We start from the raw sequence: 22,527 nt of genomic DNA, 5'->3' as shown, positions 1-22,527 counted from the left end.
TCATGTGTGTGTGTGTGTGTGTGTGTGTGTGTGTGTGTGTTATGTAATTATATATTAAATGACACTTACATATAATTAAATACAATGGCTATAACAATAATAATGTGCAATTGCAAGGTGTTCCAGAAAATAATTACACATCTAAGTACATACTGCTAATGTATAAGTACTTAATTATTTAGTAACAATGCAACCATCTTGTAAAGTGTGACCAATAATTAATCTAAAAGAATTTACAGTACACTGAGATACCTAATTAACACATAATTAAACTGTCATTACTATGAAGCTTTTCTCTTGCGGCTAATTAATTATTCATTAGATGCAAACGTATTTTTGCTTATGCAAATTATATACGTAAATAAATTTTAATGATACAAAGCAAAATAGAATCTTAGAAAATATAATGTAGTAAAAAGAATATAATTCCAGAATACTGAATAGAATGGAACTTTTTTAAAATATAAAATAGAAGTAAATCTTAGAAAATAGGAATAGATCATGGAATATAGAATAGAACAGAATCTAAAAATATATTTAATTCTATTTAATATAGAATTTAAAAAATATCTTAGAATAGAATAATTTTTTTTTAGAATAGAATAGGCGACCGCACTCACCCGCAGCAAAATGCAGTGGGGTGGATCTCCTGCCCGCAGTGTCTCTGCTGTTTACATTCTCCGGACACACGAGCTTCTTCACCCGCTCCAGGTCTCCGCTCCTGCAGGCCTCGAACAGCCCTCTGCTCGGCTCAGCGGACCCGGAGCTCTCCATGACACCCGACAAGCTCCGGACCAACTGGAAAAGCTAGAGGCTGACAGTGGAAAATGCGGAATACACACTATCACAAAGGCTTGACATGGAGACCAAAAGGAGGTGCAGATCTCCACAGTTAAAACATTCTGTTACAACCATTAGAAGAGAAGAACTGATTTTGAATGTCTTTGGTTTTTCAGGAATAGAGCTGTCAAAACGGCTGTCAAAGCTACAGAAATATAATAAACGAGAAGAAAAGCAATTTGCATGAAAGACACAGAGTGGGCGGGGGATTAGCGGCCCGGCAGTCTCTTATTGGTCAGGTAAGTTAGGTCTAAATAACAATTTTTCTATTTTAAATATTCACTTTTTCAATGGCAGTTAAAGTTTCTTAGTGTCATAGTTCAGGTATAAGGTACAAATTATTGTCCAAACAACTGCTAAAGCGCGTAAATAGCGTTGTCACATGGCACCTGTTACTCTTCTCAACGCTGGTTAAAATGGACCAATCACAGTCGTTTGTGATCATAGGATGTAAGGCAGTTGATTTGATGATTTAATAGAGATTGCTAGGTCAGTTTCCCAAATGTTTGTCAGGATCCAACTTATTGTAATTAATTAATTTAAAATATTATATATTTAAGCGGACAAATTTCTGAAGTAAGTAAAAAAAACGTCCTGAGATTTGAATGGTGCTCAATGGGGTATTCGGCTTTTTGAGCAGCCCAGCTCCCTCTGGAGGAAGATCAGGTCACTTCGAGCATGTCTTTGATGCCCCAAAATGCTATCAAGGTAGACAGCTCACTTCATTGTGAGATACTGCACCAATGCAAAATCCATGACCTCCTTATATTATATTCATTACGAGGTCAACTGTAAACACAAATGCTCATGCTGATATGAGTCTTTACCTAAAAAAAAAATTGCAATCAAAGTGATGGGTTAGGGTAAGGGTTAGGTTCATAGGTGTTATTTATGGGTGGAACGGGTGGAACATGTCCCCACCATTTTTTTAAATAGCTTTCGTCAGGTAAGTCTCTAATGCAGAAGAAACAACTCCAGTTCTTGAGATGAATTCTTCTGATTCTGAGTTTCCATTTCTTTTGTGTGTGATATAATAAGTGGTGATCCAGCAATGAAGTTTGATGTACGGCTCATGTACATCAGCTTTGACATAGCAATGTCCTAGCAATGTCATTGCTGTTTATCACTGTTTATCATGCTGTATATCATTGAATGAACTAGATATGCTTAGAATATTCTTGCTGTTCAAATGATAATATCTTCCACCTCAGGAATAGGCGATGGACTATCAGTAAGCTGTATGGGTTAAAAATGTTTCAGTGTTTTTAGATGAAAACCTCGACCTAGGCAACGTCGTTGCTGTTGATTTTAAGTTCATTAATGTTCATAATGCTGCTATTGTTTTATGCACTTAAAATTAACTTGATGCCTCAGTGTTTTGAATTATAAACTTTGGCCATGCACTGTCATTGCTATAAGATTTAATATTTATTTAATTCAAGTAATGTTTAATGCACTTTTTAAAAATGTCATGAGGAGCTCTTTTTGTTAGTAATAAAGAATGGAATAAATTTTCTTCCTCTTTGTACTTTTATGTTAAAATGATTATCCTACTCAAATGCATGTGACATAAAATAGAATTAAATTGAAAGTAATCCTAAAGTAATCTGATAAAATTACCCCAAAATGTAATCTATGAGATTACATTACAGGTTGCATTTTTTATTTGTCAGTACCTGATTACAATTCACAAGTAATCAGCCCAGCACTGGCTACTTTGTACTTTAAAGGTCTAAATGAAATTGTAAGGAGTGAAAGTATCATGTTTGCCTTGTTAATGTAATTGATTAAGAGTAGGGGAAATATTCAGCTTCAATAGTACTCAAGTAAAGTCCAAATTCCCCAAAATATAGTAATGAAACTCAATTACTCACATTGAGATTTTTACCATAAAGCTTTATTTTTTCCTCCATTAATATATATCAAACAAGGAAAAATAGATACACCCGATGTTGAAGTCTGATGTTTGACTTTAATATGCTTAACATAAAACATATAACTTTTTTTAGAGCTTTATACCATAAAAATGTATACATGTAAAGGGAAGTTGCATAGCATTTAATATAAAACACAACAATAAAATTATTCTCAAGTCAACTGTTTTATAGTCTGCCACGTAAAGTCAACATTGAAATTCAACATTCAAAATGGGAGTGGAGGAGGGGGAGGTGGAACAAATTTTCCGCCAATATTTGGAGGTGGAGGAGGAGGGGATGGTGGCACCATGGAGGCATTTTGAGGAGGTGGAGGGGGTGGTGGGGGTAACGATGAACCACTGTACACAGAGCAAGGAGGAGGAGGGGGTGGTGGAACAGCCGTCTTGTCATGAAGGGGAGGTGGAGCATTTGCTGAAGTCACAGAAGCATTTTGTGCTGGTGGAGGTGGCGGAGGAGGTACCAAAGAGCCTCCATATCCAGAACTAGGGGGAGGAGGTGGTGAAATAGAAAATGGCATGTTGTCCAGAGGAGGAGATGGAGGAGGGGGTGGGGGTGGAGCATCTCCCATCTCGTCATCTGTAGGAGGTGGAGGCAGCATGGATAACTCTGGATAGGCATATGGAGGTGGAGATGGGGAGCAGGCAGATAGTCTGGGTGAAGGACACAGTGAAGCTGGAGAGAGATCAGGAGGAGCTGTGATTCTAGAACCCACCCAGTCAGGCACTGATGGAGGTGGAACAGCAATACCCACAAAAGACCTGGAAACGAAGTAAATACATGCATCTTTACACAGTTCTTTTTCATATATCATTTAAAGTTCATAGTGACCATGCCTGTGAATCTCCAAGTACAAAAAACACCACAAAAGTAGTCCATAAGAGCCATACGAGAAGACTTAAATTTAAGTCTTTATTCACAAAAATCTTTTCCCTGTGCCATAGTTGTAAATTCAAATATGGTGCCTGTGCAGCAGGTTGGACATCAATTTGGAGGGGAATTGTCAGTGAAAACCGTATGGCTTCAGAGGACTTGAAATAAAGCACAAAGGTGGTATGGACCACTTTCATAGTGCAGACCAATGCACAATGTATTTGACGACAGTAGGTCGAAAGTTTTGCTGTTGAAATCAGTCTGTGCTTACTGAAATTCGAAACCCCTGTCCCCAGTGGCCGAAGGTGGAGATGTTGTTGAGGTGAAATTAGTGACATTTCCACAGGGTGGCGCCAAAAGCTTTTTACTGGTAAATCATGTAATACTGTCAAAATGAATACATATTTTATTAACTCTATCCCTTAACCCAAACCCCAACCCTAAACCTAACCATCAATGGAATAAAAATGTCTTTTTTTTTTCGCTCACCGTTGATATATTCACACTTGTACTTTCTGCTTTCTGTGAGATAATAAGATTAATTAAGTGCAGTGCTGATGTATATTGATCGTGAGGGATCAAGAGTTCAAAAGTCTGATTGCTTGGGAGAAGAAGCTGTCATGAAGTCGGCTGGTGCGTGTCCTGATGCTGCGATACCGCCTGCCTGATGGTAGCAGTGAGAGCAGCCCGTGGCTCGGGTGGCTGGAGTCTCTGATGATCCTCCGAGCTTTTTTCACACACTGCCTGGTGTATATGTCCTGGAGGAAGTGAAGCTCACCTCCAATGATGTGTCTGGCAGTTCGTACCACCCTTTGCAGGGCTTTGTGGTTGTGGGCAGTGCTATTGCCGTACCAGGCGGAGATGCAGCCAGTCAGGATGCTCACTACAGTGCAGGTGTAGAACCGTGTGAGGATGTGGCGGTTCATTCCACACTTCCTCAGCCATCTCAGGAAGAAGAGGCGCTGATGAGCCTTCTTCACAACGACTTCAGTGTGGATGGACCATGTGAGTTCCTCAGTGATGTGGACACCCAGGAACTTGAAGCTGCTGACTCTCTCCACTGGTGCTCCATTGATAGTGATGGGACTGTGTTCTCTGTCCTTTCTTCTGAAGTCTACCACAAGCTCCTTTGTCTTACTGATGTTGAGGGAGAGGTTGTGGTCCTGACATCAGTGTGTCAGAGTGTGCACCTCCTCTCTGTAGGCTGCTTCATCATTGTAAGTGGGCAGAAGCAGAATGGAAGAGTGGTCCGATTTGACAAATGGTGGGCGGGGGAGGGATTTGTAGCCATCCTGGAAGGGAGAGTAGCAATGGTCCAAAACCCATTCCCCTTGTGTGTTAAAACTGATGTGTTGGTGATATTTTGGTGCAATTGATTTAAAATTGGCTTTGTTAAAGTCCCCGGTCACAATGAACGTGGCCTCAGGGTGCGCATTTTCCTGCTTGCTTATAATCCCGTACAGTTCCTTGAGTGCCCGGTCTGTGTCGGCTTGTGGCGGGATGTACACAGCTGTGATAATGACCGCTGTGAATTCCCTCGGTAGCCAGAATGGTCGACACAGAAGCATGAGAAATTCCAGATCAGGAGAGCAGAATGACTTGATAGAATGTACGTTCCTCTGATCACACCAGAATTTGTTGATCATAAAACATACGCCACCACCTCTGCTTTTACCTGAGAGGTCTTTCGCTCTGTCCGCTTGGTGCACGGAGAACCCCATGGGTTCGATGGCTGAGTCTGGAATCTCCGCAGACATCCAAGTTTCTGTAAGGCAGATAATGCAGCAGTCCCTCGTCTCTCATTGGAAAGAGATCCGTGCTCTCAGCTCGCAGAGCTTGTTGTCCAGAAACTGAACATTTGTCAGTAGAATACTGGGTAGCGGGGGTCGATTTGCACGATGTCTTACTCTGATGAGAACGCCGGCTCTGTTTCCCCTTTACCTTCTGCGTTTTCGCGGCTGGGCTGCCCAGACAGAGGGCTCCGCAGGCGTGTTTGTAAACAGCGGGCGTGTTTGAAGTCTGGTTTACGGTGTGTAATTGCAGAACCAATGTCCAAAATGTTTGTCTGTCATAGACAAAAAGGCAGACAACATCCAAGACAAAAAACATAAGAATTGTATACAAAACAAACAAAAAACTACAATGTTGTTTCGGAGCTCGCAACGCAGCAGCCACACTCGGCGCCATCTTGAGTCCATATCTTGAGTCCATTTTTGTCAGCAAAATCAGCAAAAATGCTTGCGCTAGTTATTTTACTTCCTGAACAAGCTGCGTTCTCGTTAATGCGAACAGTACCACAGTTCCATTGCAACCAAACTCGGACCACCTCCTACAAGTAGTCTCGGGTTTGCAGTAGCGGATCCTGGCATAGGCAATATAGGCAGGTGCCTAGGGTGGCAGTGCTCTCTGGGGCGGCTTTACAGGGTACTTGATCGATCGCCCCTACGTGGAGCTCGCAAGATCGCGATGGGAGAAAGGTGCCCCGAATTGTGCCACCCCGCCCCTGGCTCGCGATGGGTGAAAGGTGCCCCAAATCGTTCCATCCCGCCCCGAGCTCGCAAGATTGCGATGGGAGAGAGGTGCCCCAAATCATGCCACACCGCACCGAGCTTGCAAGATCACGATGGGGGGAAGGTGCCCCGAGTTGTTCCTGACAGGCTACTCAGCCTAAAAGGCTCTAAATGGTTAGGATTATAGATGTTCATAATGAATTCATAATGCATAAATATTCAAAGAGTCAAAAAATCATCAGAAAATCCTCCATGTGCAGCAATGACAGCTTTGCAGATCCTTGGCATTCTGGCTGTCAGTTTGTCCAGATACTCAGGTGACATTTCACCCCACACTTCCTGTAGCTCTTGCCATAGATGTGGCTGTCTTGTCGGACTCTTCTCACGCACCTTACAACCTAGCTGATCCCACAAAAGCTCAGTGGGGTTAAGATGCATAACACTCTTTTCCAATTATCTGTTGTCCAATGTCTGTGTTTCTTTGCCACTCTAACCTTTTCTTTTTATTTTTCTGTTTCAAAAGTGGCTTTTTCTTTGCAATTCTTCCCATAAGGCCTGCACCCCTGAGTCTTCTCTTTACTGTTGTACATGAAACTGATGTTGAGCAGGTAGAATTCAATGAAGCTGTCAGCTGAGGACATGTGAGGTGTCTATTTCTCAAACTAGAGACTCTGGTGTACTTATCCTCTTGTTTAGTTGTACATCTGGCCTTCCACATCTCTTTCTGTTGTTAGAGTCAGTTGTCCTTTGTCTTTGAAGACTGTAGTGTGCACCTTTGTATGAAATCTTCAGTTTTTTTTTTTTTTTTTTTGCCAATTTCAAGCATTGTATAGCCTTCATTCCTCAAAACACTGATTGACTGACGAGTTTCTAGAGAAAGCTGTTTCTTTTTTGCCATTTTTACCTAATATTGACCTTAAGACATGCCAGTCTATTGCATACTGTGGCAACTCAAAAACAAACACAGACAATGTTAAGCTTCATTTAACAAACCAAATAGCTTTCAACTGTGTTTGATATAATGGCAAGTGATTTTCTAGTACCAAATTAGCAATTTATCATGATTACTCAAGGATAAGGTGTTGGAGTGATGGCTGCTGGAAATGGGGCCTGTCTAGATTTGATCAAAAATGACTTTTTTTCAAATAGTGATGGTGCTGTTTTTAACATCAGTAATGTCCTGACTATACTTTATGTTCAGTTGAATGCCACTTTGGTGAATCAAAGTACAAATTTCCTTCCGAAACAGCAAAATCGGTACATTATTCAGAATTTTTGTTATAGTTAGCATAAACATTGTCTAGTACTTACAAGTTAAAGGTGCTGGTCGCCGGTGTACCAAATTGTTGGGAAGAGTCACTGTTGCCGGTTTCCTCTTTAGACTCCTCCTTGAATTCCACAGATCAGCATAATAAGATCAAATTAACTCTTCAGTCAAGTTTTAGTACAAACATTGCAAGATGTTTATAAATATTCATTGTCATTGATGTGCATATATCAATATAGCAAACATAACTCCTTATAGTACCAAACATGTCTGAATCTCTTTTAACAGAGTAATTTCTGTGCCACTAGTGGCACCAAACAGAATTTCAAAAATAATATTTTCAAACAAGTTTCCCATACACTCCCACTATCGTAAAAATTATTCAATGTGTGGAGATACATTATATTTGCTTACAGTTTTGTTGCTTTCCCAGTGGCCATGGCCAAGTTTGTCTAAGCGGGTATAGGATATGGGGACACGTCTGTACATGCGAAACGGCTCAAGTCCACTTGCTGGGGGAACCATCTTTTGAGTCCGGTGAACTTTGGCCTGTGTGGTCAGAACTCCAATCTCTCTCCGTGCAGTATTCTCCTTGTACATGCCAATTGTCTGAGTGTGAACATTCATATTAAAAGGCAATTTTTGCTATCTATGCAACTTTGACAACATCATAATTCAGCATCAAACATTATGTTACACATGTCATGCAACTGTGTGGGAAGAAGGGGATATCATCATGATGAAGCCGCAGATGGCTGCCTCGGTGTGGAGCTCCTCAGTTCTTTTGTTGTTTTTGTTTGTTTGTCCTGTGTTTAGTAATCTTTTTCCAGTCAATTTTAACAGAGATGAACTGCTGAACATTCGACAGCATGTACCAGACAATCTCTTCCCGGTTTTTGAATATTCAGACGATTTGCTAGATATTTTAGTTGGAGGCACAGCTCTGTTGTTTAAGAGACGCAGGCGAGGGAGACGAGCCAGTGCATTGGTCAAACTCCGTCGGCACGGATTTTGAACAGTGCTGCCGAGTATTCACTCTTCCTAACAAAACGGACTAACTACCTCCTCACATGCACAAACAAGGACTTTTCAACCTCTGCTGCCTTGTGCTTCACAGAAACTTGGCTGAGTGAAGCCATTCCGGACAGTGCGTTACATCTGCCGGGCTTCCAGCTGTTCAGAGCGGATCACATCGTGCCGTTAACGGGGAATACAAGAGGCGGTGGAACATGCTTTTATATCAATGAAGTTGGTGTACAGATGTAACAAGGTTAAAGAGGATGTGCTGTCCTAATTTGGAAGTGCTCTTTATTAACTGTAAGCTTTTCTACTCGCCGCGGGAGTTTTCCTCGTTTATTTTGGTGAGTGTGTATATTGCACCAAATGTGTGTTTGATCACAGCACTGCAACAGCTGGCTGATCAAATCACAGACATGGAACAACAATACCCGGACTCAGTTATTATTATTCTTGGGGATTTTAACAAAGCAAATCTCACACGTGAACTGCCCAAATACAAACAGCACATCACATGCCCCACCAGAGACAGGAACATACTGGATCATTGTTACACAACAATAAAGGATGCATATCGCTCTGTCCCTAGAGCAGCTTTGGGACTCTCTGATCACTATCTGGTTCATCTTCTTCCAACCTACAGGCAGAAATTAAAATCAACCAAGCCAGTAGTAAGGACTGTAAAGAGATGGACCAATGATGCAGAGCGGGAACTACAAGCCTGCTTCGATTGCACGGATTGGAGTGTATTTGAGGCTGCAGCAACAGACCTGGATGAGCTCACAGATACTGTTACATCATATGTCAGTTTCTGTGAGGATATGTGCATTCCTACTAGGACTTATTTAAAGTTCAACAATGACAAACCGTGGTTTACTACAGAGCTCAGGCAGCTTCATCAGGCCAAAGAGGATGCTTACAGGGGTGGGGATAAAGTCTTGTACAATCAGGCCAGGAACACACTGAACAGGGAAATCAGAGTGGCTAAAAGAAGATATTCTGAGAAGCTGAAAAATAAGTTTTCAGCTAATGATCCTGCATCAGTGTGGAGTGGCATGAAACAACTCACAAATTACAAGACTCCTACCCCCAACACTGTAGGGAACCAACAACTGGCTGACGACCTGAATGTGTTCTACTGCAGATTTGAAAGGCCCAGTCTCACACCCCACACCCACTCTGACCTTTACTTCACACAAACACCAACACCTCCTGCAACCCCCCTCCTCCCCCCTCCTGCTACTCAACCTGCACTTAAGATCTGTGAAGATGATGTGAGCCGCGTCTTTCGGAAACAAAAGATGAGGAAGGCTTCAGGCCCAGATGGCGTCTCACCAGCGTGTCTTCGATCCTGTGCTAACCAGCTGGCCCCCATCTTCACACAGATCTTCAATAGATCACTGGAGCAGTGTGAAGTCCCATGCTGCTTCAAACGCTCAATCATTATTCCTGTCCCAAAGAAACCGTAAATCACAGGACTTAATGACTACAGACCTGTCGCCCTGACGTCTGTGGTCATGAAATCATTTGAGAGACTGCTGTTGGCCCACCTGAAGAACATCACTGGACCCTTTCTAGATCCCCTTCAATTTGCTTATCGAGCAAACAGGTCTGTGGATGATGCAGTCAACATAGGATTGCATCAGATCCTGCAACATCTGGACAGACCAGGGACATATGCAAGGATCCTTTTTGTGGACTTCAGTTCGGCTTTCAACACCATCATCCCAGCTATACTCCAGAATAAATTACACCAACTCTGTTCCCATGTCTATCTGTCAGTGGATTAGCAGCTTTCTGATGGACAGGCAGCAGCTTGTGAGACAGGGGAAACTCACTTCTAGCACCTGTACAATCAGCACTGGTGCCCCCCAGGGATGTGTGCTCTCCCCACTACTCTTCTCCCTCTACACCAATGACTGCATTGCCAAGGACCCTCTCCTGAAGCTCCTGAAGTTTGCAGACAACACCACTGTCATCGGCCTCATCCGAGATGACGATGAGTCTGCATACAGAAGGGAGGTTGAACAGCTGGCTGTCTGGTGCAGTCAAAACAACCTTGAGCTGAACACACTCAAAACGGTGGAGATGATTGTGGACTTTAGGAGAAACACCCCAACACTGACCCCCATCACCATTCTAAACAGCACTGTGGCAGCAGTGGAGTCATTCAGGTTCCTGGGCACTACCATCTCACAGGACCTGAAGTGGGAGACCCACATTGACTCCATTGTGAAAAAGGCCCAGCAGAGGTTGTACTTCCTTCGCCAGCTGAGGAAATTCAACCTGCCACAGGCGCTGAGAGGATTATTGGTTGCCCCTTGCCCCCCCTTCAAGAACTATACACTTCCAGAGTGAGGAAAAAGGCTGGAAAAATCACTCTGGACCCCACTCATCCTGCCCACTACCTTTTTGAACTGTTGCCTTCTGACCGACGCTTCAGAGCTCTGAGCACCAGAACCGTCAGGCACTGGAACAGTTTTTTTCCCTCAGGCTATCCATCTCATGAACAGTTAAATTGCCACATTGAGCAATAACTATGTGAAATACACAGTTTAGTCTTTCTTATATTTATCCAGTGCACCCAGCCTCTTCTGCCATTCATTCCTCTGAGAAAAAAAACCTAAAAAAAAAAACCTTTGCACTGTACATAACAGATTGTATTAGATTTGCACTACCCATGTGTATATGTGTATGTATGTATGTGTGTGTCTGTACGTATGTGTATAATTATTATTCTTTTATTATTATTATTATTATTATCTATGTCTTGCTGCTGTTTTTGTATTGTTTTTGTATTGTTGTACACTGGAAGCTCCTGTCACCAAGACAAATTCCTTGTATGTGTAAGCATACTTGGCAACAAAGCTGATTCTGATTCTGATAATGTAATACAGTAACAGATAATGTACTATCATAATCACAAAATAAACAACAAAGGAAATTATTTTGTGACTGGAAGACTGTACATTATCCTGCATATTACACAGCTACTTACCAAATAAACAATTAATCGACATGGCATATGGATTTGAAATTATTTATTAGCTTTCTTGTAGAGACAAAACATGAGCACAGCTACAGTTTCCTAGATGAACGGTGAGTTATACAGTTTTGCCATGAGAACAAAAGTGATTATTCAGAAATATTTCACAGCTGAATGCCTTGTTTGACCAATCAGAATCAAGTATTCCACTGAGCCGAGTAATAAATGTTATATTAGTACAGTATTTCTATCATTGTTCCCATTGTAATGACTGGTGTTATGTTTCAAGAGATTCTGGTGCTTTCCATGAAAGGTAACCTCAGACACTCACCAGCGTCAGCATGTTGACAGAGGATTCCATCTGTTTGAGCTGAACAGTCTGAGCATCTAAAATCTTCAGTACAGAGGTGGCTAGATTGTTTATCTGGTATGTGACACTGGCTAGGGCCTGGGTGGTGAGAGCCTTGGACTCTTCGATGACAGTTCTGGTGTCCTCCACCTAAAAATTAAAAAAGGAAACCACTTGAAATTCATCATTCAAACTCTGCCTTTAAACTGTTTTATGGACAACTGCAGATGATCATTCCTATACTTGTAGATCTACCACATCTGAAGCATCTAATCCAGGTCTTCAGATTAATTTGAAAATTATAGGTGGTGTGTCAGATTCACAATTCTTAAACATTTTTGTCACAACTTAATTTCATTTTGTGTAATCAATGTAAATTTGTTAAAAGGGTAATGTCACGAGGATAAAAATGTTCTTGATATGTTGAGGTCATTCTACTATAAAAACATACTGATAATTTGAGAACTCAAAACTTAATCCCCAATGCAATAAAGACATTTATTGAAATCTAGCTGCAAACCTTGACTTCCTTATGTCACTAAGGAACTCATTAATTTGACTATACATCGAAAAACATCAATGGCTACTTTACGTAATTACACCCTTGGCCCCACCCACTTGTGCTTTAGTTCGTAAACTGAGAGAGAGCAGGACAGAAAGGCCTAGTGTGGCCTCACTATTCCTGAACACCACCCAACTAGACTATTTTGAATTATTTTTGTATATAAACATGCACTAGACCAATACGATTCTTGGACCATTGTCATGTAATTCGCGCTGCTTTTAAAAGATGTGGTGTCAAGTTACAACTCTGAAAATGAGACCCTGTTTCATTCAGCTGCATCTTGTTGTTTTGAGCACAAATGCATCCTTGACTCATTCTTGCACCCATCTGTGCTATTTGTGATTTTTGTCTATTCACTGTGCTTTGGACGGTGGATGTATGTGTGTTTTTTCAGCTCATAACAACGTGGATTGCTTGTGAACCAGTCATACGATTCAAGCATTTCAAACGAACTGTTATTGAAGGATGGGGCAGTTAAAAACACTTGGACCCGATCGCAAAACCATAAGTAAACCATTTCATTCATGAATATTTCAAATGTCATGACTGTTTGATAGTTTATAGTGCTGAGTGTTAACAGTTGTGCTTGAGACGAACAGTTTAATATATTCGGATGCAATGTGTTGGAAGTGCATTATGTGTAAACCCTGAAATTTAGTTTTATAATGTTGTGGAGCAGGTTCATTCTCTTCCGATTTAGTTTCAAATATGGCTGAATATGAAGGGCTGCACGATTTTAGCCAATCATAACAGTGGGCATTTACGGTGAAGTTTTAAGGAGGTGCTTAGGCGTTTCAGACAGAGGGCCAGAGACACGGTGGAAAATGATCATATTACTAAATTATGGTTGTTTTGGTGCAAATAAAATTTACTAACATTATCAGTGGACGTCAGGGAAGACAATAAAATTATATAAAATAAATAGTATGTCAAGACCCCTTAACTTAAATAATTATTGTTGGCCACAATCAGATGTACAAATGATGTCAGGTTCCCAGCATGCACCACAGCGTGAGTAAAAATAGCAAATTAATGTTTTAATATTTGCTATTTATTGCAGTATTTGCACTGGTGGTGTCAAAGGCATAATTTACAGGTGGGACAGGTGGGACATGTCCCTACCACTTTTTGCCTTTGCCAATTGTGTCCCCACCACTTTTGAAATAGCTTTTGTCAGGTAAGTGTCTAATGCAGAAGAAACATCTTCAGTTCTTGAGCAGGAGTTTTCAATTCAATTGTGTGTGTTATAATAAGTGGTGATCTGGTGCTAGAATGTGTTATTTTTAATGTTATGATTTGTGCTTGTTATCAGTGGCGTTGAGTGACAGTGGGCAGCGATGTTCTCTTGTGCGTCCAGACACACGATCTACTCACTCCGCTGTTGCGCAGCTCGTGTTCTTTTCCAGTTAAATCGCAAAGCAAAATGCAAACAAATGTGTCTCCACTGATAATATACATCCACTGACATGCAGGTGCACTCCTCATTTATTAAAATAAAAAGTTCTGTTATGGCGGATTAGAACACAGAACTCCTTATACTAAGAGGCGAAAACTTTACCATGAGCCCAATCGGTCATTCTGGCTAAAAATCTTACTGATCCATGTATTTATCCACTTACCAACAAAATACAGATCAAGGGATCAAATTAATTATGTGAAGTATTAATTTGAGCTCTTGAATTGGTAATCAAGAATAAAAAATCTTATTTGACATTATTTGCACATAACCTAATTCATTTAATGAGTTTTGCCACTTATTGATGTCACCGCCCCAAACTGTCCCCACCACTTTTTAAAACAAAGTGATGCCATGGGTGTTGTTGTGTTTGTTGTCCACTTGAGTTATGTGTCATGTGAGTGCATGTGTTTTCGTGTCAATGTCATTGTGGTTTGTGTGTTGGATGTTAAGAGCCCTAGATGCCTGGTTGAGATGATTGCTTCAAAACTGCTCAAAAATGTTTGGTATAAAGCTTAAAAAGGTACAAATTAAGTTGTCTCAACATAATTAACATGACGATTTTGACAAAGTTTTTCATCCAGTAAAAGTAGCAAAATGACTTGCAGGTCATACAAGTCTAAATCAAATCCATTCAAACTAATTAGCTGCTCAATAGTTTTGTAAGCGTTAAGGGGGAAGGTGGGTCTACCTGCTTTTGTAACCAATCAAATGAGGTTTTTCGTTGAATCGTAAAATTTAATTATCTGGTAAAATAACATGTCCGTCTGTCCGTCCATCCATCCATCCATCCATCCATCCATCCATCCATCCAATCATGCCAAAAGTGTGTGTTATTTCTGGGAAATATTTTTTCACTATTTGTGTGTGACATATTCTATATGCAAACATGAAGCAAAGAATATGTATCCATATGTGATATGTAGAAATTCATATGTGTCATTTACAGCATGTGTGTATTTGGGACAATACAGTGTAAGTCATATGTTAATGCAATTTTTGTAAGTGAAAACCATACATGAACGTACATACAGTGTTTTATATATGTGTTTTCCATGTCTTGCCAAATATCACATTTCTTTGTTTCAGCGTTATTAATTTCAAGAAAAATATGCTGCTTAGTATATATAACAGATTAGTTTCCTATATTCAACATTACACTGGGTAACATTTTTATTTTGATGGCCATTTAATTAGGGGGGTCAGCCCCCACAAACTCACCCGTAATTCACACCCTGCCTGTACTATACTTTCAACATTTCAACAAAAAGATGGCAGATGTTTCTGTAAATGAATCTTTTTATCATCATTCGCTCCATTTTAAATTTCATATAAATTATGAAATCATATACATTTAGAAATAATTTAAATCACTCATAAGAGTTATGCGGAAGATAGGCAGTTATACCAGTTTAATCTTCAAGCTCAGTGATAACAGAGACTCACATTTTATCTGTGAGCCACAGAAATTATGCCAAATTACCCAATTGAGGTTAACACCATGGTAATAAATTATACACATTCTTATAGAATTATATGAACATAAAAGGCTCCTGCAAACACCCTGCATTTAAGATAATATACCTACAGGATACAGAGATGGATTCCTAGATAAACATGTTAAGAACAGTTTTTGTGGAATACTGGGAAGACATACCTAGCCTTGTTTAGGCATGTATACTGTCAGTACAAAAAGCACAAAGCTGTAGGCTAGAAACTTATATAGCTTTAAGAACAGTGCCTTCAGTAAACCATGTGAATAATAAACTAATAATTAACATAAATGGGGCCTGTGAAATGAATTCCACTTTTGGTGTGATAAATTTGGGACTTCAATGCATGTCATTCACATTCATTACATTAAACAATACTGGTGCATCACAGACTACTTTTCATCATTATATTATAATATAGAATATTTTAGTTCTGTAAATACACTACATTTTTAGGCCTAATGTGAAAATTGGACCACAAATAATACCTAAAAATGACTCTGCTTGTTTATAAGAATTTAGAGTGAAAACAAGTTAAATCTTAAAAGAGTAACTAAAAAACAAAACAAGAATACTTAGCTCACATTCAGATATTTGTTCTGACAGTAATCGGCCACCTTGTGCAGATTACTGTGGTTGTCTAGAAGAGCTTTTCTTGCAGTCGGAGCCTCTTGAAGAATTTTGTCTATGCACTCTTTGCAACCGTTGTTTCTCATTATGAAGGTCTCCAGAGATATTTGAGTATAAGATAGTGCTGGTTATGGTTTCTCTCCACTCTAATCTGGTTAGCCAAAACTAAGGTGCACTATTGAGTGACTAAAATGAAGATGACAGGCGCAAACATGTTGAGAGAGTGGGTGTGTTTGTTATGTATATACGCAAGGACGGATAAAGAACTGAGAGGCCCATGGGCTGGTACACCATGGAGCCACCTGCCCCCACCCCCCCAACCCATTCACACATTCACACATACACACTACAGGATGCTTGCCAGATTTGGTTGGATTTTTCAAATTGACGGAAGAAAATTTTGGAGCAATGTCTTACATGGCCAACCGATCCAAAATCATGTGCTATTAATAAGGATGTGCATGGTCAGGGGCGCAACTACACATTTCTTAGCGAGTATGCAAAACAAAATGTTGTGCCCCATGTATCTGTCAAGTGAGGGGGGGTTGGGGGGTGTCATCCATTATAAGCATTGCCCGGGGGGGGGGGGGGGGGTATGTTGTTGGAGGGGTCGAGAATGCCGATTGGACCACCTTTAATGAGCCGCTGGCGCCCCTCTTTACATGGCGCCCCTATGCATTGCATACCTTGCATATTTGGTTTTTGCGCATTTGCGCATGAAATTCAAATACCAAAATCACTATTCGGTTATTCTGCACATGTTTAGAGGTCTTCAACCCGATCTGAGTCTGATGGTACCCGACAAACCTACAGGTTTTGGGCCAGGCTCGGGTCAGTTTTTCAAGTAGGCTATAGGTCTTTGGTTGTTGTGCCACAACTCACTTTTTTCAGCATACAGCGCAATTGCATTTTTTTAGACACTGTGTTAAGTTTAAAAGAACTTGAATATTTATAAATGCATCTGAAGACATCTGCGTTCTGTTTTACAATTCGTTGTGCAGGACCGTCACATTTTTTTAGACACTGTTAACTTAAAAATAATTTCAATATTTATTAACGCATCTCGAGACACCTGTGCTCTGCTTCACAATTTGTTGCGCTGCATCAAGTATTTTCATCCCAGGTGTCACAAATCAACATTCTGATGAAGTTCAGGTTGGAAAGAGGACTTAATGTGACTGTTACACATGATTCCAGATTGTTTTTCACCTGGCAAAGTTTCAGCACTTGATAAAAAGTGAGCCGGATAAATGGTGAAATGCGGAATCATTTAAGAATCAAAGCATCCCGAAGAAGTCCTGAAATCCGTAGCATTTGCTGCCTCGTGGAAAGTGAACCTGCCCCAGGCAGAATTACGCATTTTCCATTTATTAAGAATAGGCCTACTATTTTGCAGGCAGTGACTGAGATTATTTTTGTTCGAGTTTAATGTGATTTTATCATTTGAAGATCTATGTATTGTGTTATTTAGGCTTATAGCTCACTGTGCATATTCCCTGCTAATCTGAGATAGTGTTTGACGCATCCATGGCAATAAACGTTTCTTATTCCCGAGCCCTGACAAATAACAGAATAACCATTCGTGAACTCTCGCGGTTAACCAAACATTACATAAGGTTACCATGCACATATTTAGGGTATTAAGGCATCTTTCGCTTTGTCACTAAACATTAAATGCATGCAGGATTTAAACATTTTTAAGTCCTCTATACCAGTGTTTCTCAATCCTTTCCTGGAGTACCACTAACACTACACATTTTGGATGTCTCCCTTATTTGACACACTCAATTCAGATCATGAAGCACTTTAATAATTAGCTAATCAGTGGAATCAGGTGTGTTAGAGAAAGGAGACATGCAAAATGTGTAGTGCTAGTGGTACTCCAGGAAAGGATTGAGAAACACTGCTCTATACTGTTGCACGAATTCTGTCGCTTACATGAATTTCAGATTTGTACACAGCCAGGGTAAACTGCAGTACTGCACCTTATCTTTGTGTTTGGAAGCGTTTTGTAAATCAGAGGCTGTTCTCTGTAGTCCTTCAAATAAACGCGCTGCACCTGTGAGAAGCAGATTTCCTGAGCACAAACTTGAGTGTCTGTGCTCACGCTGCTGTAGTGCAGCACGCATTCGGCCGAGCAAATTATATTTCACATAAGGCTGATATTTACATGGATTTATATTAGTGATCTCAAAATAATTAAATAATTGATTTACAGCTCAGGCCCTTTGGGTTTAGAGGCCCCTGGGTAATGGCCCAATCAGCCCAGTGGTTAATCCGTCCCTGCATACCTGCAGATCTGCATTTAGTGCAGACACATGCTTCATGAGTGTTTTTACAGGATATGATGTATCTAAGAGTAAACCAAATCTCATCAAAGTCAATAATTAAGTGTGAACATATTTATCATCTATCTATCTATGTATCTGTCTGTCTGTCTGTCTGTCTGTCTGTCTGTCTGTCTATCTATCTGTCTATCTATTGTCTTCAATGTCAGTCCATTTCTTGTCCCAGGTGTTAATTTTAATTAAAACCAACAGATTTTTTTTTTCTTTCTCTTATATGAGGGTCTAATTAAAAATCACTTAGAAATCTTTTACCAGGCCTTCATAATTTATTTTTGGTACTTTTCAAATGCATTTTATGTATATATTTGACTATTTTATCCTTGTCCCAGACCCAGACTTTCAGTATTAGACTGAAAATCTGTAAAAAATAAAAACACAATTTATATTAATCTAAATAGACCATTTCAATATTTTTTATATAAAAATGATTTCAATCAATTTTTCAAAATGTATGACTTTCATACTGTTGTAGTGTCATTTCCACTACATCAAACAATTTTGTCTCTAAAATCTTCTTTTTCAAAAGTTAGTGTGAGTTTACTGAGTCAACAAAAGTGTCATTGAGGAGCATGCTTGAGATAAAATACGAGACGTGATGTTTGAAGAAAAAGAGAAATCAAGGGAATACACTTTTGAGCAGAGTATTTTTTATTGTGCCTCATTTCCAATCAAGCTGTAATTTTGCCAAAATACACAACAAGTGTGAAAATATTATTTCATTGTGTGTATTGTCTGCCAAATGCATTTAGGATACATAAAATGTTAGCTATGAAATTAACATTAGCAATTCAAAGGAGTTTGCCATTTTATTTCAAAAATATTAATGTCATTTCCATCACCGTCATTTACACCATAAAATTCAATTCAACACAATACAGAACTTGAGATGTGCTAAAAATGACACTTTTGTGGGAATTTCAATATAAGAAAAAATGACAGAATTGACAGAAATCTCCCATGGTGCATGTACACTGTTGGACTTTGTTAGCCTACTGTAAAAGACAAATAATCAAATAAAATAAAAATAGTGAGAGTGTGAATATTTTTTAATGAGACTTTACCTCCATAAAATAAAAATCTGTTTTTAATTTTCATAACTTTTAAGAAATTATGTTCTTCAACTGTAGTTAATGTAGCTAGCTTGGTGTGGCCACAAGAGGCCAGAATACAGTCAACAAAGTGTGCTGTATCCATTATTTCAGTGTCTAGTCATTCACTGTTTCCTTTCATTCACATTTTTAATAGCTAATGTTATTTTTTTATTGACTCATACAACTCGTCAGACAAATATTTAACTGGGCAGTTTTCTATAAACAAGTTTATGGTTATAAAACTCTTAATCTACAAGTAGGTGGGTTGTTCTCGCTGAACAGAATAACTGATAACGCCTACTATGCATCAGATCCTTTCAAAGTGATTATATACAGTATGATCACATAATGCTTCATCATTGGGAGCTGTGCATTTTGATGACCTCTCTGATATTAGCGCAGCTATATTGCTGATTAACACTGAGCCCTGATAGATTAGTCCCATATTTTGCCTCTTTTATTGATATTTCTTGTGCAAAGTCTGAATTGAATGAGTTTATAAAGAAATTGTTACCCTTATCACCTATCTACATGCCAGTTTCATGCATCACGTTTTTAAAAATGTGGCAGATATTGTCATTTTCTAAAATCGTGCATGGCAAAGCACTTGCAAACTAACAGCATTTCAAATAATAGTCTATGTTTCTAATGTGTTACAATTTTTCCCAAAACAGTATGAGGCCAAAACATTTCATGCTCTATTAACTGCTGCCATGTAGGCAGAATTAAAGATATTTTCAATTCAAAATTAATTTATTTAACTCAATTAAATCAATTGCCTACTCACAGTGTCTCAATAGTGCTTTTGAGGTTGAGCATGTTATTGTTTCTGGTGTAGATGAGAGAGTAAAACTGCTATGCACTGTTCCACAGGAAGACTGTTCACAAAGAGCTGCTTCAAGACTTAGATGGAAAAAAAAACCTACAAAAATTCGTCCTGAAACAATATTGCCATTGTTGGGGAAAGGCCCTTCAAGGGTGCTGCAAAACAATCCATCTGACCTTTAAACGCAATTACATTTGGGAGTTGATTTCAGCAATATAAAAAGTGCAACAGAACCATAAAGGTAAATCTCAGCATGTAACCAATTAAAAACAAAGATAAAGAGTGTAGTCCTCTGAATTTGTGACTTGGTTGCTGCCATATTAATTCTTTGTTTAGGTGTCACAAATATGTTTTATTTTACAATTTTATTATGTTTTTTACCATAACATAACTCTAAATAACACTAATACATGTAATAATAGCCATAAAATAAAATACAACAACATAAAATAAAAACAGTAAAGAAATCATTAAAAAATTACACTTCACACTTTTCAGACTTCTTGCTGTGCCCATGTGTACTTCCCTGAATTTTTATGACAAACTCTCCTTTCGCTGATGTTTTATGCTTGTCACACAATATTTAGTATGGATAGTATGTGTAAAGAGACACAGGGCTTGTTTCTCCCCTCACATGGCCTGACTTGTGTTCTTGTTCAATGTATTTTCAAACTTTTTTACCATTGACATGCAAGTACCAGCTTTACAGATCACATGCAGAGGTTGCGCTACAATATCTGATGGACTGAGTTGAAAAATTTCCTCATATTCTATTTTTATCCAACACTGTAGTATAAATTTCCCTGATACGTAGTATAGGTAGTTGTTGTTTCGATATAGTCAACATTTTCATTTAAAAATTACAAATTGTAGTAAGCGCGAGTCCGATGAAACAGGTGTTTTATTGAATAATTTGCAGAGTTGGAGAATGTACCTTTAAAAGTATACTCACGTTATAGATTTTTCTGACTGAGAGTGGACGAGTGAGAAAGAGAGAGAGAGAGAGAGAGAGAGAGAGAGTAGAAAAGCACTTTGAAAGAGTGCACGCTCGGCCACTCTCAGCCAGAATAATCACATAGGACACGTAAACACGTGAAGATTGATGCGCAGTGTCAAAAACACAGAATGTATGATGATCCTAACTGTAGAGGGCACATCAATATGAATACATTTTTAGCCAGTTTTGAAATACCAATGTTTTTTTTTTGTTTTTTTTCAGGTCAGAAAAAGAGAGGATGTATGGTCACCCTAGCAAAAAGCATGTTTTTTCCACTGTCAGCGATTTCATGAGCAATGATGGCAGCCTCCAGATCAACATGACCACATGGAAATTTGACATGTTTCTACCAAAAGTTCTAATGCCCTGACATTGACCCCAATCTGCTGAGTTACTGAAATGGTGTCATCTACCATCAAGACATTTTTGCATCAGTTCAAGTTCAAGACTGATAGCTTGCATTGCATCAGCAGCATCAGAGACCTGGATTTTGTTCCTGCGCTGAAACAAGGAAGTAATCACGTTGAAATAATCAATGATGACTGCGATTCCCTCTCATTTTCCTTCCCATCTTTACTCTACTGATGGTTAGGTTTAGGTTTGGGGTTTATTTTGTATAGTAAAATAAAATAAATAATTTTGGTATCGTGTTGGGTCACCACTTGATCATGTTCAAAGTAAAATCTGGGGCGTGAAACAAAACCAGTTGAGAACCATTGCTAGCTTTGTGGTTATATGTTATATTGATGAAAATGTAGAAACAGGGATGCACATTTAAGACATATCATTGCAATCCCCCCTCCTGACTTAATAAACATTTGATGGCTATACTGAAAGCACATTCCAAGTAATGTCAGTGAGAATCCTGGTGTTTTATTATTTTTAACATTACCAGAAAATGCTGGTGTTCAGTGCCAACCACTGGTCTGAGATGACTTCATTTTATAGGAATATGTACAGCACAATTTGTGCCAGGCTTGCAACTGTTCTTCCACAGCCACAGGGTTTCCAAAAACACTCCAAGGAAAAGCAATGAGCATTTATGTTTTCACTCAAGAAAGCTGCAGGGGAGTTTGGCCAGGCAGTTCCCTCTGTTTCTTTCTTCATATGCCCAGTTTACTAAAATGCCTAACACATCCTAAACAAACCTAAATCTCTCCATTATACCTTCCCATTATAGACATTCCTGCTCCAAGACAGTTAATAATTGTTTGCAAAAACAGGATTTTGAAATCATCTCTGTCCTTCATATTCCTAGTGTTTATCTTTATTGATTCTCCTAAACAACAGAAATTAGATGGTCTTTGGCTTCTCAAATGGGCAATGTTGTTTGAGAATGTTGTCA

At 39.3% G+C, this 22,527-nt stretch overlaps 2 protein-coding genes and 1 long non-coding RNA gene across 6 annotated transcripts in view; 1 reads left to right on the top strand and 2 right to left on the bottom strand.

Moving 5' to 3' along the window:
* Positions 1–949, bottom strand: part of LOC127423353 (poly [ADP-ribose] polymerase tankyrase-2) — a 40,741-nt gene extending 39,792 nt beyond the window's left edge. For all 3 annotated transcript variants that reach the window (XM_051667584.1, XM_051667582.1, XM_051667583.1), the window contains exon 1: positions 621–949. In XM_051667584.1, coding sequence (XP_051523544.1) covers positions 621–774 — 154 coding nt within the window. In that variant the 5' untranslated portion in view covers positions 775–949. The remainder of the gene's footprint in view (positions 1–620) is intronic.
* On the top strand, positions 738–21,983 carry LOC127423355 (uncharacterized). Its single transcript, XR_007894308.1, has 3 exons — positions 738–876; positions 957–1,079; positions 21,405–21,983. It is a non-coding gene; the product is annotated as an uncharacterized LOC127423355 (long non-coding RNA).
* Positions 2,716–16,091, bottom strand: LOC127423354 (uncharacterized). Of its 2 annotated transcripts, none has more exons than XM_051667585.1 (5): positions 15,875–16,091; positions 11,759–11,926; positions 7,839–8,033; positions 7,469–7,545; positions 2,716–3,535 (listed from the first exon to the last, which is right to left on the bottom strand). In XM_051667585.1, the coding sequence occupies exons 1-5, from the start codon at positions 16,004–16,006 to the stop codon at positions 2,983–2,985; spliced, it is 1,125 nt and encodes a 374-aa protein (XP_051523545.1). In that variant the 5' UTR covers positions 16,007–16,091; the 3' UTR covers positions 2,716–2,982. The 2 variants fall into 2 exon arrangements, with proteins under 2 accessions (XP_051523545.1, XP_051523546.1); XM_051667586.1 differs by having other exon boundaries at positions 7,839–8,015.
* Positions 21,984–22,527: the final 544 nt, after the last annotated feature.

The sequence above is a fragment of the Myxocyprinus asiaticus genome, chromosome 32 (assembly GCF_019703515.2).
Source record: "Myxocyprinus asiaticus isolate MX2 ecotype Aquarium Trade chromosome 32, UBuf_Myxa_2, whole genome shotgun sequence".
In the NCBI taxonomy this organism is placed as follows: domain Eukaryota; kingdom Metazoa; phylum Chordata; class Actinopteri; order Cypriniformes; family Catostomidae; genus Myxocyprinus; species Myxocyprinus asiaticus.
The sequence above is the reverse complement of the archived record's forward strand: the minus strand, read 5'-3'. Positions and strand labels throughout refer to the sequence as shown.